The 16,862-nt window shown below is 42.0% G+C and overlaps 1 protein-coding gene across 1 annotated transcript; it reads left to right on the forward strand.

Annotated features, from left to right (window-relative positions):
- The first annotated feature begins 3 nt into the window (after positions 1-3).
- rpl7 (ribosomal protein L7) lies at positions 4-15,768 on the forward strand. The gene is made up of 7 exons (XM_072467555.1): positions 4-155; positions 648-750; positions 2,738-2,904; positions 3,063-3,200; positions 4,566-4,675; positions 13,668-13,878; positions 15,706-15,768. Exons 1-6 carry the CDS (start codon positions 142-144, stop codon positions 13,874-13,876), a joined length of 741 nt encoding a protein of 246 aa, XP_072323656.1. The 5' UTR covers positions 4-141; the 3' UTR covers positions 13,877-13,878; positions 15,706-15,768.
- Positions 15,769-16,862: the final 1,094 nt, after the last annotated feature.

The following is a 16,862-nucleotide window of genomic DNA, read 5'->3' on the forward strand; positions in this document are numbered from 1 at the left end:
TATTAAAGGCATTCAAACCCCTATTGCTGCATCGATTCAGGCAACGACAGGGGCACCTTCCTCCCAAGGCAGGTTTTAAATGCAGTCCGCGCATGCGTCGCTCCCTTTTTCCCTCCCCCACCCCTGTTGGCTGTAGCGATAATGGCGGACACAAAGTGAGTGTGGATTGAGGCGAATTAAAATCCAAATCCATCCGTAGTTAAATTTCAGTTTTCAACACTGTTTACCTATGGGATATTCTTGTGTGATGCGCTAGCTTGTTATATATATTTTTTTAGTTTAACGATTGGATGCAGTGTTATGATGACGTGCTTGTCCAGTCCCGAATCTCTCTCCGGTTACATTGCACTCAGTTGAAACTTTCACTTCGTGCAAAGGACCTTCAATTATCCGATTAACTGACCAAGATCTTAGAAATAGTTATTTCAGAAAATGTTTGCACGAGCGGGCATATTCGATGTAGATATTTGTTCATTGTCTTCACGATCAGGCTGTGGCCTACAGACCTAACAAGAAAATAGTTATATCTGGATGTATGCACGTTGTTTAACATCTGCATCAAATCACGAGGACTGAGATGACATTTGGTACTGCGAATAATTTATGGTAAAATAACCACCACCTCCATCTGTTTCCTTTTTAACCAGAGCGAAGAAGGTGCCATCTGTCCCTGAAAGCCTTTTGAAAAAGCGCCAGGCGTTTGCACTGATGAAGGCCAAGCGTGACAAGCGTTTGTTGGTAGAAAAGAAGGTTTGTGAAACATTCCGACCTATCTGGTTATACCTGTCCTTTAATCATGTTTAATGAATGTGTGATGGTACAAGTTTAATTGCCTTTGTCTTCCACTACATAATAATTTCATAGAACTACAGTGCAGAGGGAGGCCATTCGGTCCATCGAGCCTGCACCGACCTGAAAGAGCACCCTATCTCAATAGTCCCTTAACCTAACCTACACATCCCTGGACACTAAGGGGAAATTCAAGCATGGTCAATCTACCTAACTTGCGCAGCTTTGAACTGGGAGGAAACCGGAGCACCCGAAGGAAACCAACGCAGACACGGGGAGAACATGCAAACTCCACAGTCACTGCAAGGCTGAACTTGAACCCAGGTCCCATGTGCTGTGAGGTAGTAGGGCTAACCAGTGTTTATGCCCATGTACTTAACTATTAAAGACTCTAAACGTTCCTAACCATAAATACTATATTATTTTTGTGGGCATTCATCGTCTTCATCTTTTGCAAGGTTAATCTTTTATTCACCTGTTTACCAATGTAGTAACTTATTTAAAAGTGCTATTTATTCATGATAAATTATACATGGTACAAAAACTAAGGATCTGAGGATTGCATCCCTGCAGAGGGTTGGTATTAAAAGCAGTTGTCATGCTTAGTAGAAAAGACATATGCTGGATAAACGTGTCCGCTCTGACAGCGTCTGGAGAGAGAAAAACAAAGTTAATATTTTGAGTCCATATGACTCATGAAACTTAATGAACCTTAACTGTGTTTCACTCTCCACAGATGCTGTTAGACCTGCTGAGTCTACCCAGCATGTTCTGTTTTAATTTCAGCTATATAAATGCAAGTCTTCCTTTTTGTTTCCTTATCAGATTAATTTGTCATTGTAAATAGTCAGTATTTAAATTCTATATGGTAAGTTAATGGTCTGCAAAGAGTTGATCAGGTTAATTTTTGCAAGTAAATTTTTACATTTGACTTCAGGTGTGTAGTAAATGATGATGAATGCATTTACGGGGAGATCATGGTGCAATGGTAACATCACCAGGCTAGTAATCCAGAGGCCTGGGTTAATGCTCTGGAGATTTGGATTCAAATCCCATACCAGCAGTTGGAGGAATTTAAATTCAAATCTGGAATATATAGAGCTAGTCTCAGTGATGGCGACCGTGATGGCTATGATCGATTGTTGTGAAAACCCATCTGGTTCGATAATGACCCTTGGGGAAAGAAATCGGCTGTAGTTAACCGGCCTGACCAATGTTTGACTCCAGATCCACAGCAATGTAGTTGACTCTTAACTTCCATTTGAAACGGAAAGTTACTTGGTTCAAAGGCATTTAGGGATGTGCAACCAATGCTGGCCTTGCCAGTGATGCCCACGTCCCATGAAAGGGTAGATTAAAAAATAATTGAATGTCTCAGTTTATATGGTTGTAAAATTATAGTGTGAAATCACACTGTTTGCATATCAGAGAATTGTTGCGGCGCAGAAGGCCATCCGACCATTGTCTCTGCACTGGTTTTCCAAATGAACATTGTGACTTGGAGCCATTCTCTGCTTTTTCCCTGTATCCTCGCACATTGTTTCTATTCAAATAATCATCTAATGCCCTCTTAAATGCCTTGATTGTATCTGCCTCCACCACACTTCCAGGCAATGCAATCCAGATCTGAACTACTCGCTGTGTGAAAAAGATTTTTTTCATATCACATTTTCTTCTGCAAATCACTTGAAATCTGCCTTCTCATTCTCGATCCTTTTACGAGCAGGAATAGTTTGTCTCTACTCTGTCCAGTCTGCTCATGATTTTGGACATCTTTATCAAACTGTCCGTATATGGGTACCATAAGTACTTCTCGTCCTTTTTTCTGGGGATGGAATGATGAGAAAATGTTTATATTACATGATCAATTTGATTATTTTCTGATATGGAGTACAATATAAGCCATCTATTTTGTACATTTTAAGCAAATGTACCCTTTCTTTTCAAGATGAATAGAGTGAAGAGAAAACTAATCTATAAGAGGGCTGAGTGCTACCACAAGGAGTACAAGCAAATGTACAGATCTGAGATCCGCCTTGCCAGAATGGCACGCAAAGCTAATAATTATTATGTTCCTGCGGAGCCAAGGCTAGCTTTCGTGATTCGTATCAGGGGGTAAGTGTTAATGCATAATTATTCATCAATGTAAGGATGGGTTATTCTAACATTTTCAAGCCATTACAAACTGACAACAAATAAATAACTACCTTTTTAAAAAAAAAAATATATATATATTTTTTTCTATCTTGCTAATTTGTTTCCTTGCTTCACAGCATCAATGGTGTTAGTCCTAAAGTTCGTAAAGTACTTCAGCTCCTACGACTGCGTCAGATCTTCAATGGAGTTTTTGTGAAACTGAATAAGGCTTCAATCAACATGCTCCGTATTGCAGAGCCATATATTGCATGGGGGTATGTGATTAGAAAATAAGCAATTACCCGTGAAATTGTATTTTGGTAGACTAAAATATAGCATGCTGTCAGTGTGAAACTAGGTATGGTATTTTCTGAATGGATGCAGTTGGTGATTTATTAAACAACCCTCAAGCAGGCATGGATAGCGGCCTACAATAACAACACTTATTTACTTTTTTAAAAGTTTCTTTCACTGTTTTTGATCACCTAATTGGAAGACATTCTAGTCTGCTGTGATGTCTAAATAACACACTTTTTATATTTAAAATAAAATGCTTTCCTGAAGGTATTGACAATTTGCATGTTACTAGGTACTTTGGTAATCTGGTAGTCACAAAGCCACGGTGCAATTTAGCTGTTAATAGCCTGCTATCAAACAGAGCCTGGTTATTTCACTGCTAAAAATTTCATAAGTTCCCTTCTAGTGGAAGTTACTGGATAACACTTAAGAAATAAAGACCATTGCTATTTTATTCCCACTCCCCATTGGCCGCGCCACAGGTGTCAGTCTTAGCTCAGTGGGAGCACTCTTGCCACTGAAGCTGAAGGTTGTGAGGTCAAGCCCCACTATAACTAACACATAATCCAGTCTCAGGTTTTAATTCCACACTCCGAGACTGCTGCGTTGTTGGGTGGTCGTTGATCTTTTGATTGAGACATTCTACCCTTAGGGTAGATTCCAAAAATGCCGTACGGGTAGATTCCAAAATTGCCGTGGCATTACTTGGTGAACAAGGGAAATATTCCTTGGTGTTCGATTCAATATTCATCAGCCAAAATCACCAATGCCTTGATCTTGCTACTATTTATATGACCGTTGCAGAAATTAACTGGCATATCTTTCCTTTATTACAATACTGGTGAAACATCAGAAATACCTAATTACCTGTGAAACAGTTTAGGACGTTCTGATGTTGTAAAAGGGATAGCAACATACTTGCCCTTTTCTTACTTTCATTTTTTCCTCTGCCCTGGCTAAAATCTATGGCATGTTGTAACATTGGGGAACATCTGATTGTGTTTATGTTTGAATTTTGCTCCAGCATTTTCAAGTCAGACATAAATACAAATGAGAACTGAATTGCTGGGCTTTGCTGGTCAGATTGTCAGGTAAACATTGGAGATCACTATTAATGTGTACTTCTGGTGAAGAGCATACAACTTGCAGCCTTTGGTTAAACATGCTTCTCAAAATGGACCAGAATATTGATTGATTTGCTATAGCCAGGGACTAAATATGTCACTTTATTTATTGAAATTATCTGTCCTTTTGAGATTTATCACTATGTGCTCTGGGAAGTAGTTTGTGATGGGATGGTGACATTTTTAAACAAATGTTATTACTTGTCATTCATTTTCTAGATATCCAAATCTAAAATCTGTCCGTGAATTGATCTACAAACGTGGCTTTGGCAAGATCAAGCATCAGCGTATTGGTCTTACTGAAAATGCATTGATTGAAAAACAGCTCGGTAAGGTTATTTTCATTTAGTTGGTACTGGGCTATTTTGATAAATATGTTTGTTAGGATTTTACATATTATGCAAGTGTCCTTTCATTTCAGCGCATGGTCTTTGTGAAATTTGTACCACTGCACTAACTCATAATTTCCTCGACCAAGTGGTAGTTGAGTATTTTAATACACAGGCCTTCAGAAGTGCTATTGGAAGTTTGTCGATTGGTCCGACTGGGCTATTTCTCTACATTTTATGCCAATGATATGTTTCAAAGGGACAGAAATGAATCAGTTCACAATACTATTTCTCTGCAAGCTAGTTATCCCTCAGGTGCCGTTTATCCAGACTCTTCTGTGGACTGTTGAACTCTTGAGATATTCTTTCCTGATTATCGGGTAAAGGCTGCTTGCATAGAATTTAAGGCATTTGCCAACTGGCCTATGTTGGCCGTGGCTCAATTGATAGCACTCTCGTCTGAGTCAGATGGTTGTGGGTTCAAGCCTACTCAGGAGTGGGCTGACACTCCAGTGCAGTACTGAAGGGGCACTGCACTGTTGGAAATGCCATCTTTCAGATGAGACCTTAAACCAAGGTCCTATCTGTTCTCTCATGTGGATGTTAAAGATCCCATGACACTATTTTGAAAAGAGTATGGAAGTTCTGGTGTTGTGACCAATCAATCCTCCAATTAACATAAAATCAGACTATCTGATCATTATTCGATTGCTGTGTGCAAATTTGCTGCCACGTTTACTATATTACAACAGTGACTTCACAGTGTTTTGGGATGCTTGATGGCTCTAGAAGGCACGATATAAATGCAAATTTTCCTTTTTGTTCCCATGTGAGCTTCCTGTTGACTGTCATCTAACACCATCAGCATGTACTTTTATTCCTTGCTCCTTCACATGATTCTCTAGAGTTGCCTTTGATGCCTATATGCTGTTTGCTTCAACTCCCTTTCGCGGTAACAAGTTCCACGTTCCTACTACTCTGGGTAATTTTTGATTCATCCATGGGATGTACGCATCACTGGCAAGCTCAGGATTTATGGTGGGAGTGAGTTGCCTTATTGAATTCAACTGAGTGACTTGCTTGGAGGGCAGGGAATAATCAATCATGTTACTCTGGGTCTGGAAGCTGGATTGGGTAAGGAGGTAGGTTTCCTTTTCTAAAGGACATGAATGAGCCATTTGGCTTTTACGGCAATCTGCTATTTCATGGTCACCATTGCTATTTTCTTTTTATAAATCCATATTTCATGTCGCTAATTGAACTTAAATTCCCCAGCTACTGTGGTTGGATTTGAATGTCTGTCCCTGGATCATTTCATCAGGCCTCTGGATTACTAGTCCAGTAATAAAAACATCATGCATGTAAATAAGTTTTCATAGAATCCCTACAGTGCAGAAGGAGGCCATTCGGCCCATCGAGTCTCCACCAATCCTCCGAAAGATCTGTAACCCCGCGCATTGATCATGGCCAATCCATCTAACCTTGCACATCTTTGGACTGGAAGGAAACCAAAGCACCCGGAGGAAACCCATGCAGACACGGAGAATGAGCAAATTCCATGCAGACAGCCACCTGAGGCCGGAATTGAACTTGGGTCCCTGGTGCTGTGAGCCAGCAGTGCTAACCACCGTGCCACCTTCCTTTCTCCTTTGTTTGGTTTTATTGGTGACAATTTGATATTTCCCTGAATTAACAATATATATGACACCATAAACATAGTGCAAAAGCCATTTACCTCTCGTACAGATCCCACCCTTATTGATCCCCTACTCTAATCTAAACTACCCCCCCACGTCTGTACACTCATGTGAGCCCGGTGAACAACATTAAATTGTATTGGGCTGTTATGGACGTGTTGACTCTACTCAACGCGTCTGCCCATAGACCATCCTCTATCTCACCTCCCAGCTCCTCCTCACACTTGCGCTTCAGCTCCTCGGTCTAGGGAGCGGGAAGGTTGACACCTGTTTATGAAGGAAGTCCCGCACCTGCAGATACCTGAATTCGTCTCCCCTCTATGAGCATATCCCCCATCCTCTCGATCTCCGCCATAACCAGAACCCCCCGTCCATACTCGCAGGGCAAACCGGTGATTATCACAGATTGGGGCCCAGACCAATGCTCCTACTGCTTCCACATGCCGCCTCCACTGGCCCCAAACTCGGGGCCGCTACCACCACTGGACTGGTGGAGTACCGTGCCGGCGGGAACGGCAGAGGCGCAGTTACCAACGCCCCCAACTGGTGCCCTTGCATGAAGCCGCCTCCATACGCACCCATGCCGACCCCTCCCCCACCACCCACTTCCTGATCATGGCTATATTAGCCGCCCAGTAATAGTTGCTCTCCCCGACTCCGCTCAAGCATTACCTTCCTTATTCGCGGGATCTTGCCTGCCCAGATGAAGCCCGTGATCACTCTGTTGATCCCGCTTAAAAAAGGACTGCGGAATAAAGATGGGGAGACACTGAAATACAAATAGGAATCTCGGGAGGACTGTCATCTTCACCGTTTGCACCCTCCCAGCCAGAGACAACGGAAGCCCGTCCCATCTCCGAAAATCGTCTTTCATTTGGTCCACCAGCTGGGCCAGATTCAATTTATGCAGCCGGTCCCATTTCCGTGCCACTTGGGTGCCTAGGTACCTGAAGCTTCCCTCTACTAACCTAAATGGCAGCTCTCCCAGTCGCCTCTCCTGTCCCCTCGCCTGGACCACAAACATCTCACTCTTTCCCATATTAAGCTTGTACCCCGAAAACCAGCCAAATTCCCCTGGAGTCCTCATGATTTTTTCCATCCCCTTTATTGGGTCTGAAACGTACAGAAGCAGGTCAGCCGCATAGATTAAAACCCTGTGCTCCACCCCCCAGGACCAGTCCTCTCCAGCCCCTCGAGGCTCTCAGAGCAATTGCCAACGGCTCTATAGCCAGCGCAAACAACAGTGGGGAGAGGGGGCATCCCTGTCTCGTCCCCCGGTGCAGTCTAAAATAGTCCGATGTTGTCCTATTCGTCCGTACACTTGCTACAGGAGCCTGATACAGTAACCTGACCCAGTCAATAAAGTCCCGCCCGAATCCGAACCGTCCCAGTATCTCCCACAGATAGTCCCATTCTACCCAAATCAAAAGCCTTTTCTGCATCCATTGCGATACCCATCCAAATCAAAAGCCTTTTCTGCATCCACTACCTCCACCTCCCTACCTTCCGGGGGCATCATGATCACATTTAACAGCCTTACATTGGCCACCAACTGCCTGCCCTTAACAAACCCCGTCTGGTCCTCCCCAATAACGTCCGGAACACAATCCTTGATCCTGGAGGACAAGATTTTGGCCAGCAACTTGGCATCTGCATTCAACAGGGATATCGGCCTGTAGGACCCACACAGTACCGGGTTCTTGTCCCGCTTAAGAAACAGCGAAATCGTTGCCTGTGACATCGTCGGGGCAACACCCCTCTTTCCCTTGCCTCATTGAACATCCTCAACAACACCGGCCCCAATATTTCATAGCTTTCATAGAATGTACAGTGCAGAAGGAGGCCATTCGGCCCTTCGCGTCTGCACCGGCTCTTGGAAAGAACACCCTACCCAAGGTCCACACCTCCACCCTATCCCCATAACCCAGTAGCCCCACCCAACACTAAGGGCAATTTTGGACACTAAGGGCAATTTATCATGGCCAATCCACCTAACCTGCACATCTTTGGATTGTGGGAGGAAACCGGAGCACCCGGAGGAAACCCACGCACACACTGGGAGGATGTGCAGACTCCGCACCGACAGGGACCCAAGCCGGAATCTAACCTGGGACCCTAAGCTGTGAAGCAATTGTGCTATCCACAATGCTACCGTGCTGCCCAAGATATCCCCGAGAACGTTTTATAAAACTCCACTGCGCACCCGTCCGGACCCGGGACATTACCCGCCTGCCTGGCCTTCAAGCCCTCCACTATCTCTTCCAGCCCGATTGGTGCCCCCAGCCCTTCTACCCGCTCCCCGTCCACCTTTGGGAAATTCAGCCCCTCCAAGAAGTGCGTCACCCCTCCAGTCCCGTAGGGGGTTCCGACCTGTACAGCCTGCTGTAGAAATTCCTAAACGCCTTATTCATTCCTACTGAATCTCCAACCAGATTCCCATCTCCTTCCTTTACCTTCCCTCTTCCTAAGCTGTTGTGCAAGCATTCTGCTGGCCTTCTCTCCACGTTCATAGATCGCCCTCCCTGTGGTCAGCAAGCTAAACTCCACCTGTAACCTCCGCCGTTCCCTTAAAAGCCCTGCCTCTGGGGTCTCCGCATACCTTCTATCAATCTGTATTATCTCCTTTACCAGTCAGTCCGTCTCTGCCCTGTCCACCTTCTCCCAATGGGTCCGGACCGAGATCAGCTCCCCCCTGACCACTGCCATGGAAATCTTTTTCACCTTCTCTAATGACTATATCTATAGTATGATATAGAAACCAGAACTGTACGTTCTACTCCCAAGTGTGATCCAGCCAAGACTTTTACAGGTTTAACATGACTTGTCTGCCTTTCAGTTCTATTCCATTGGAAATGAACCCCGGTGCTCTTATTTTTAAAAAATAGGCTCGTTAACGTAAGTCATTACTTTTAGTGATTTGGGCAAGTGTATCCCTGGACTCTTTCGCTTGGTCTGATGAAATTAAAATTCTGCTGTCCGCATTTTCAATATGGAGAGTTCTTTGAAAGTTCCAACGTAAACCCGAGTACTGCTTTTTGGCGAGGAGGAAGCTATTTGGTGGAGAATTGTCTGCTTTTATCATTTCAACTGCATGTCCTGGATGGCCACTTGCAAGAAACTGTGTTGACTGTTGCAACTGCACTTGTGTTTCTCAACTTGCTGCCTTTCTCCACTGCCAGAGTCTGGAATTGATTATCTGTTGACCTTGCTGTCATATATTTCACTCATCAGGCTCCTAAATATTCTGGGAAATGGGTAATGTTACGTGAACGTACAAATAAGTTGCTGGAATAGATGCAACATGATTGTTTTATTCAATATAAATGAATGCCAGGAAGTAATGTTTAATATGAAGTTGACCTCATGAAATCTTGTAATATCTGAGTAGGCCAAACCATTACCTTTTGATTTGATTGTGTGATGGTAAACCTTCTGGTTATATTTCCACATTAAAATAATCAGAACATCTTAATTCCTTTTATTATGTTAAAGGCACTATAAATATAATGTTCTGTGATGTTTATAAAGCAAACTTAGACATTGAGTGATATTGTGATATCAGAGCAGGTGGCCAAAAGCTTGGTGGAAGAGTTAGGTTATAAGGTGTATCTTAAAGGAGGAAAGAGAAGCATAGAATCCCATCCAGAGCTTGGGGCTCGGCAATTGAAGGCGTGACCACTAGCGATAAGCAACTAAAATCAGGGGTGCTTAGGAGGCCAGAATTGCTGGAGACGATTATAGAGGCATGGAGAGATTAGAAACAGAATGAGGATTTCAAAATCTTGATCCAGAACCAGTCTAGATTGGCACGCACAGAAGTGATGGATGAACAGGACTTGGAGTAAGGCCATAGGCAGCAAGTGAGAGACTAGCCAGTAGTAATTGGAATAGTTGAGTCTTGACATTCCGGAGTAATTTTGCTTTTGCAAGTTGCTCAAAGTGCATCTTCTAAAGGAATGTATGAATGAATCTGAAGTAATTGACTGTAAAACATAGTAACTTGTTGCGTGCAATGGGAAGAAGCCCATTATTGATTTTTCACATGTCAACTGCGATGTACCATGCTATATAAACATTAATTTGTGGTTGCATTAGCTGCTACCGCTGAATCTGCACAGTCATATGTGCAGCCATCATCTTCATAGGGGCCGTGGAGTAGGGCGCATGCACGGTCCACATTAGCCATAGAATTTCAAATATTGCCGCACTGGCAGCATCACTGTGATACTTTTAATGATCCCCTCTATCCATAGTTCACCCCAAACCCCCCAGGGCTCGAAAAAGCAAGTGGCATGTGAGCCACTCCATCCATCCATTCTCACCCCCAACTCCAAATTAAAATGACACATCATGTGATGATGAAATGCCCCAAAAAATGGCTGGGGGGAGAGAACGCAGAAGAGACATGGAAATTGCTTCGCCCCAAGTGCCCATTTGCCGGGGGGCTCAGGAAGTGTGGAATTGTTTGAAATTTCAGACCAGCCATTCGTTCATAGGGACGGTCCACATGATTGCTGTTTTTTGTGGTATAAATCCTTTTGAGGATACATGGGCAATGGTGTAAGATTTGTTATTAAAAGTTTGAAGACTACCGAAAAGAAGCTATCACTATTTGAGGGTGGATTTGTGTCTTGTAAATGAAGTAATTGGGTTCCAAGTGCACATGCGCAGACTGGTATCAACAGCCATCTTGAATTGGCAGGAGATAGTATTAATTTATTGATGATCCTGCCTGAGCCGTCAGGAAATAAATGAACAGCCCGGGGCGAAAGCAACGGGTTAAAAAATCTTTGTGAATGAAATCAGTGCCAATACGTCAATGGTTTTGGAGCTTAAGTAAAGGAATAGGTCAGCCCACTGTAATCAATTGTGTCAGTGGTGATTGTCTGGATAAAGGTTTGTTTTCTATCTAGTTTAGGGTAGCATCCTAAAGTCAGTTACTGGGTCTGTGTACCTTTGAGGGAGGCTGTGAGGAGAGAACCTTCCAGCGGAATGTCTGCTTTATGTGCTGGTTAGACATTTTATCTCTGGGAGCCACTCTGGCAGGGGATTGTCACCCTGTCAGTTTCTAGTAGTGGTATAGACAAATCTTGCCTCAAAGCACCAACTACCTCTGTTACAGCACAACTTGTATATTACAGTTATTAGATACATTTCTTAGGGCAGCAGGGTGGCACAGTGGTTAGCACTGCTGCTGCACAGCGCCAGGGACCCGGGTTCAATTCCGGCCTTGGGTCACTGTCTGTGTGGAGTTTGTACATTCTCCCCGTGTCTGCGTGGGTTTCCTCCGACTGTCCAAAGATTAGGTGCAGGTTTGGTGGATTGGCCATCATAAATTACCCCTTAGTGTCCAGGGATGTTTAGGTTAGGTTATGGAGTTACAGGGATTGGGTAGAGTGCTTAATTGAAGGGTCAGTGCGGACCCGAAAGGCCGAATGGCCTCCTGCATTGTATTGATTCTATGACTACATTGTAAAAGAAAAATGAGAAAAACAACACATAGAGCCATAGAATTTTACAGCACCGAAGGAGGTCCTTATGCCCATCGTGCCTGTGCTAACATCGAGCACCTATCTATTCTAATCCTATTTTCCAGCACTTGGTCTGTAGCCTGTTAAAGATAGGCTAACATTTCAGTTGAACATCCATTTCCAGTCTCTGAAATTGTTAAAAATGTTTGTCCTGTTTTTGGACATAATCCTTTATTTATGATACTTTTTTTGCACATGGACACTGACAACAGTAATCTTAATCCATTTTTCATAGTTTAAAAATAATAAAATACTGGAAGTACTCAACAAATAAAACCACATCTGTGAAGAGAGAAACAGAGTTAACATTTAAAGTCAATGCACTTTGGTCAGAATGGGGGGGAAATTTGGAATCAACGTCAAAAGAAAGAGGAATAGAGCATGCTCTGCCGTTCAATAAGATAATGGCTAATCTGATGGATGGCTTTAACTCCACTTCCCTGTCTGCCCCATGATGTTTGACTTTGTTGTAGATCCAATATGTGACCACTCAACTTTGAATATAGTCATTAATCCAGCCTCTATTGCTCTCTGTTGAAGAGAATTGCAAAGACTCGTGATCCCCTGAGGGAAGAGATTCCGCATCCACCCTGTGAAGCCCCTTAGCATCTTGTATGTATAAATAAGATCACCTTTCGTTCTTCTAAACTCCCAACGAGTATGGCTAAACCTGCTTAATCACACCTATCCCAGGAAACCCACAGTGAAGCTTCTCTGAACTGCTTCCAGTGCACTTGTATCCTTCCTTGTGTAAGAAGACCAAAACTGCACCGTATTCTAGGTGTGGTCTCACTAATGCCCTGTACAGTTGTAGCAAGACTTGTCTACTTTTATAATAGACATGTAATAGATTTTTAGCAAGTGATAAAGGGAGGGTTGAAAGGGGACAAAAGAGAAGGCCTGTGACAAGAAAGCCTTTGATACGGTAGAAGACAAGTGAGATTACATGAAAAAATAGTTGGTGGTGTGGGGCAAAGAGGGTGGTAATGGGACAAGTAAAGAAACAAAACATATGTCTAGAGAAAGGTATGATTGATAAAATGATGAACAGGCACTGCAAAAACAAATTGACAAAAATTTGCAAAGAAAAAGGCAATAATAAGTGCAGAGATTACAGTCTGAAATTATTGTCCAGAAGACTAATTGAAAGATGAGGAATGTGTTTCTGTTCCCATCTTGAGTTTCAGTGGAAAACACGGCAGGAGGCCGAGGACACAGAGGCCAATGTGAGAGAAATATAGAGAATTAAAATTATACGTGCCTCGAAGCTCGGGGTCATGTTTGGAGAATACGTAGATATTCTGTAAGGTAGTCAGTCATCCCATCTTTTTTTTTGGGGGTGGGAGGGGTATGGATGAATTATTATAACTGGATTTATTTGATCCAAAGTGGAGCATAATTGTAAACCAAGTGTATTTATTACATTTTAAGCAATGAAGTGCTCTTTTGAAATGTGGGATCAAAAACCTGATCTACAAGAGAGCTGAGGGTTACCAGTACAAACAAATGTACAAACATGCAAAGTTAATGTTGAGCTCACACGATTGTTTTTTCCTCTTCCAGATGGAGAATGATAACCTGGTTTTAAACTGGTTTCCCTTTTTTATGTGGTTTGCAATCCATTTTGTCCATTACTGCATGGCCTGAACCAGTGTAGGAGACCGATAGAAAGGTCTCTACTACAGTTCCCACTTTTAATGAAGCACCTGAGAAACATTTCCAGATAATGTATGAAATCAAATGATCCATTTATTTACATTTCAGGAAAATATGGCATAATTTGTATTGAAGATCTGATCCACGAGATCTGCACAGTAGGCAAGAACTTCAAAATGGCCAACAATTTCTTGTGGCCCTTCAAGTTATCCTCGCCACGTGGTGGCATGAACAAAAAGACAACACATTTTGTTGAGGGTGGTGATGCTGGTAACAGAGAAGACCAAATCAACAGAATGATCAGAACTATGAACTAAAGGTGAGCTGCTCATTTATGCTTTTTTTGAGGGGGCTTTGTGACAAGAAATAGAAAAGTTGCAATTCATATTGAAACATGTCTTTCACTTAGTGAATTTAATCATGAATGTACTGTACTCATAGTTTTGCTCACAAATAAAAATCGGTATGAATAAGTACTAAGTAACTATGCGTGCTGGGAAAGCTTTCTGGAATTTCATGTGATACTGGATATCATTTTTGAAAGAGTGATTTATCTTTGGTAGCAAATTAAATGTGTGAATAAAGCTACATGAAATTTCTCATCCTTGTTACAATTTTTTTCATGTTGGCATCTAATTGCCCAGTATAAAATCTTTATAAAACGTAACCAACTAAATAATTGAGTTCTAGGAATGTATATTGGAAAGATAAATACCAGGAATTATGGTATTGCACATGTGCAGATTTGGATTGTAAATTGAAAATCTAATAAGTATATATTCTGGAGATCTTTGCATAGGAGCTCTGAGCGCCTATAGCTATGTCCTGAAAAGTTTGATTATAATTTATAGGAGCTGAATAAATGTACAATTGTGCTTAAATTTTAAGTATTCACAAAACAAGTGCTGGTTTTGTGATTAAATAAATGAACCGTGAAAGCTAAACTTGCTGGGGTAGGTGGAGGCTGAGATTAGGTTGTATATCGTATCCAGAAATCTCGGAATCGCTGCAAAGCTGTTAGGGCAGAGTATGGGAAAGGATTATTCTTCATCTGGCTGCAATTATAACTTATTGGTTGAGTCTGACGCTAGCTTATTGGCGTGTTCTTTTCAGTTAGTTTGGAGACTAAGTGGCCACAGAACGTTTTCTGCACAGGCAGCAGTATTGCTGGACTTGTTCGTTTTGTAGCACCACGTATTATTTTCGAGGGTGGGTAGATATTGGTGAGCCTGGAGGGGAATTGAGAGACCCACCTAATAGGAAACACCTTTACCACTATTCCTCCATTAAGAATTTTCAATTCTTGCTTGGCCAACAATGTTGGTAATGTAGAACATATTTTGCAATTTTCAAAGCAACACTAATAAGTGTGTTCTGGTCCAGTTGGATGACAAGAGGCCATCTGGTACAAAAATGTATAACTGACTTGGTTGGCAGCAAAATGCTAGCGCCGTTGAGGAGTACGCGGTAGTGATTAGAATGTTATGATAACGGTGATTTTTATTTTTACAGCTAGTAAACTTTTGTAGCAGTGATTCGGTTGATCAGGAATTTGTGTACAATTTGATTATTGCTGTGCAATTTTTGTCTGGATGGAGTTCATCATTTTGAGTAAAATGTCAGTTTCTATGCCACTCAAGTTATTAACATTCTGAAGTTTTTTTAACAAGGATTTCATAATACCCAAGTAAGCAAGCATGTGTAACAAAAAAAGCACTAGTGTTGCATATTCAAGAAATAGCATGTTTACAATCGCAATAGAGTAGATAGACACTGTATGCAATGACTTAATACGATTTAAAATAAAGAATGAAACAAACATTTGTTTTATAGGATTGGGTGGGGAAAATGAGATTTAATGGTTCCCTAAAGGGCAAAAGCAGCTTGTTCTTGTTATCTCTCATTGTAAAAGGAAGTTCATGAGTCTTTGGAGGAAAAGAAGGAAATAAAGAAAAGGCATGGTGTGTAATTTTTGAGCAAATTATTCATGTAACTAAAATTGACTGTTGACTGTTTCTGACAAAAGGGATTTCTAGATCTTTGCCAGATGCCAGTATACTCCAGTTTCTGTCCAAAACCCAAGAAATACTGTCAGTGAGTTTGTTAATTTTTTCCGCTATTTAAAAGTTGTTTTTTTCTCTTCTAGGTAAACCACAGATGTGACAATTCCACCATATTCTGTTGAATAAAGAAATTATTTACAACATGATTTTTTTTTTTGTCCTGGACTCTTGTTTGCAAGTACAGTAGAATTTTAAATAGTTAATTGTAAATCAAGGGGCATGCCATCCAACCACCAAAGCTCGTGTGTTATAAGTATGGGGAATGAAACTGGAAAGCTTGTGATTTGAAATCGGCAAAGGAAAGTCTTGCAAACATGCACCTGTAAATTTACGAGAAAAAATAACATTTAACCTTTTTCTAAATTTAAATCAATACTTCACTGGTACTCCTTAATTTCACAACACAAAATTTTATATTACCATCTTGAAGATTAATCTGGTTCACTAATTCTTACCTAGTTTGTCCTACATGTGACTCAGATCCACAGCAATATGGTTGACTGAAATTGTCTCGTAAGCTGAGGGGCAGTTGGGGCTGGGCAATAAATGCTGGCCGAGTCAGTAACGCCCACATGGATGAATTAAAAAAATGTAAAGATGTTTTGGATTTACTGAACTCTGAAGAGAAGAATGGCTGTAATAAAATTTTAACATTTTATTTCACAATCATCAATTATAATTGCTGAAAAAACTTAGGGCGGGATTCCTCGCCGAAGTCATTCTCTGTTTTGCCGGCGCCCGGGGGGTTTCCCGGCGGCTTGGGGCTGCCCCACAATGGGAAACCCCATTGACCGGCCGGTGTAACGGAGAATCCCGCCGGGGGGTTGGGGCAGAAATGTGGCGGGGTGGAGAAACCCACCCATTTTTCTTTATAAATGATGGGTGCCCAGATAGGCCTCCCAATGACTTTGAATAGTTTGGTTGCTATAGCAGAAGTAGAGCTCTAATGAAAAGCTAAATATTGATTTGACTTGAGGAGAGCACTTTAATACTGCATAAAACACTGAAAGATGAGCTCAAAACTAGACGTGAACATTTTTTTTCTAATTGAGGCCAAAAGGTTCCTGTAGGCAGCAGGAGGCAGCTTAGTTGCCTGGATGCTTGTACCCCACACTCCAGGGTGGTCTAGAGGCTATCTCTGCTTGCTTGCCTGGGCGAAGGAGCAACCAAAGGCTGACTTGCAGAGAGGGCACCCCATTCCAAGGTGATGGCTGGATGGTGAATCTTAGTTTTCTAATTA

The sequence above is a fragment of the Scyliorhinus torazame genome, chromosome 11 (assembly GCF_047496885.1).
Source record: "Scyliorhinus torazame isolate Kashiwa2021f chromosome 11, sScyTor2.1, whole genome shotgun sequence".
In the NCBI taxonomy this organism is placed as follows: Eukaryota; Metazoa; Chordata; class Chondrichthyes; order Carcharhiniformes; family Scyliorhinidae; genus Scyliorhinus; species Scyliorhinus torazame.

Bases quoted from the DNA above. Each gene is read 5' to 3' on its own strand.
- rpl7 (XM_072467555.1), top strand. The intron at 2,905-3,062 runs GTAAGTGTTAAT...CTTGCTTCACAG, and splicing joins TTCGTGATTCGTATCAGGGG to CATCAATGGTGTTAGTCCTA. The intron at 3,201-4,565 runs GTATGTGATTAG...TTCATTTTCTAG, and splicing joins GAGCCATATATTGCATGGGG to ATATCCAAATCTAAAATCTG.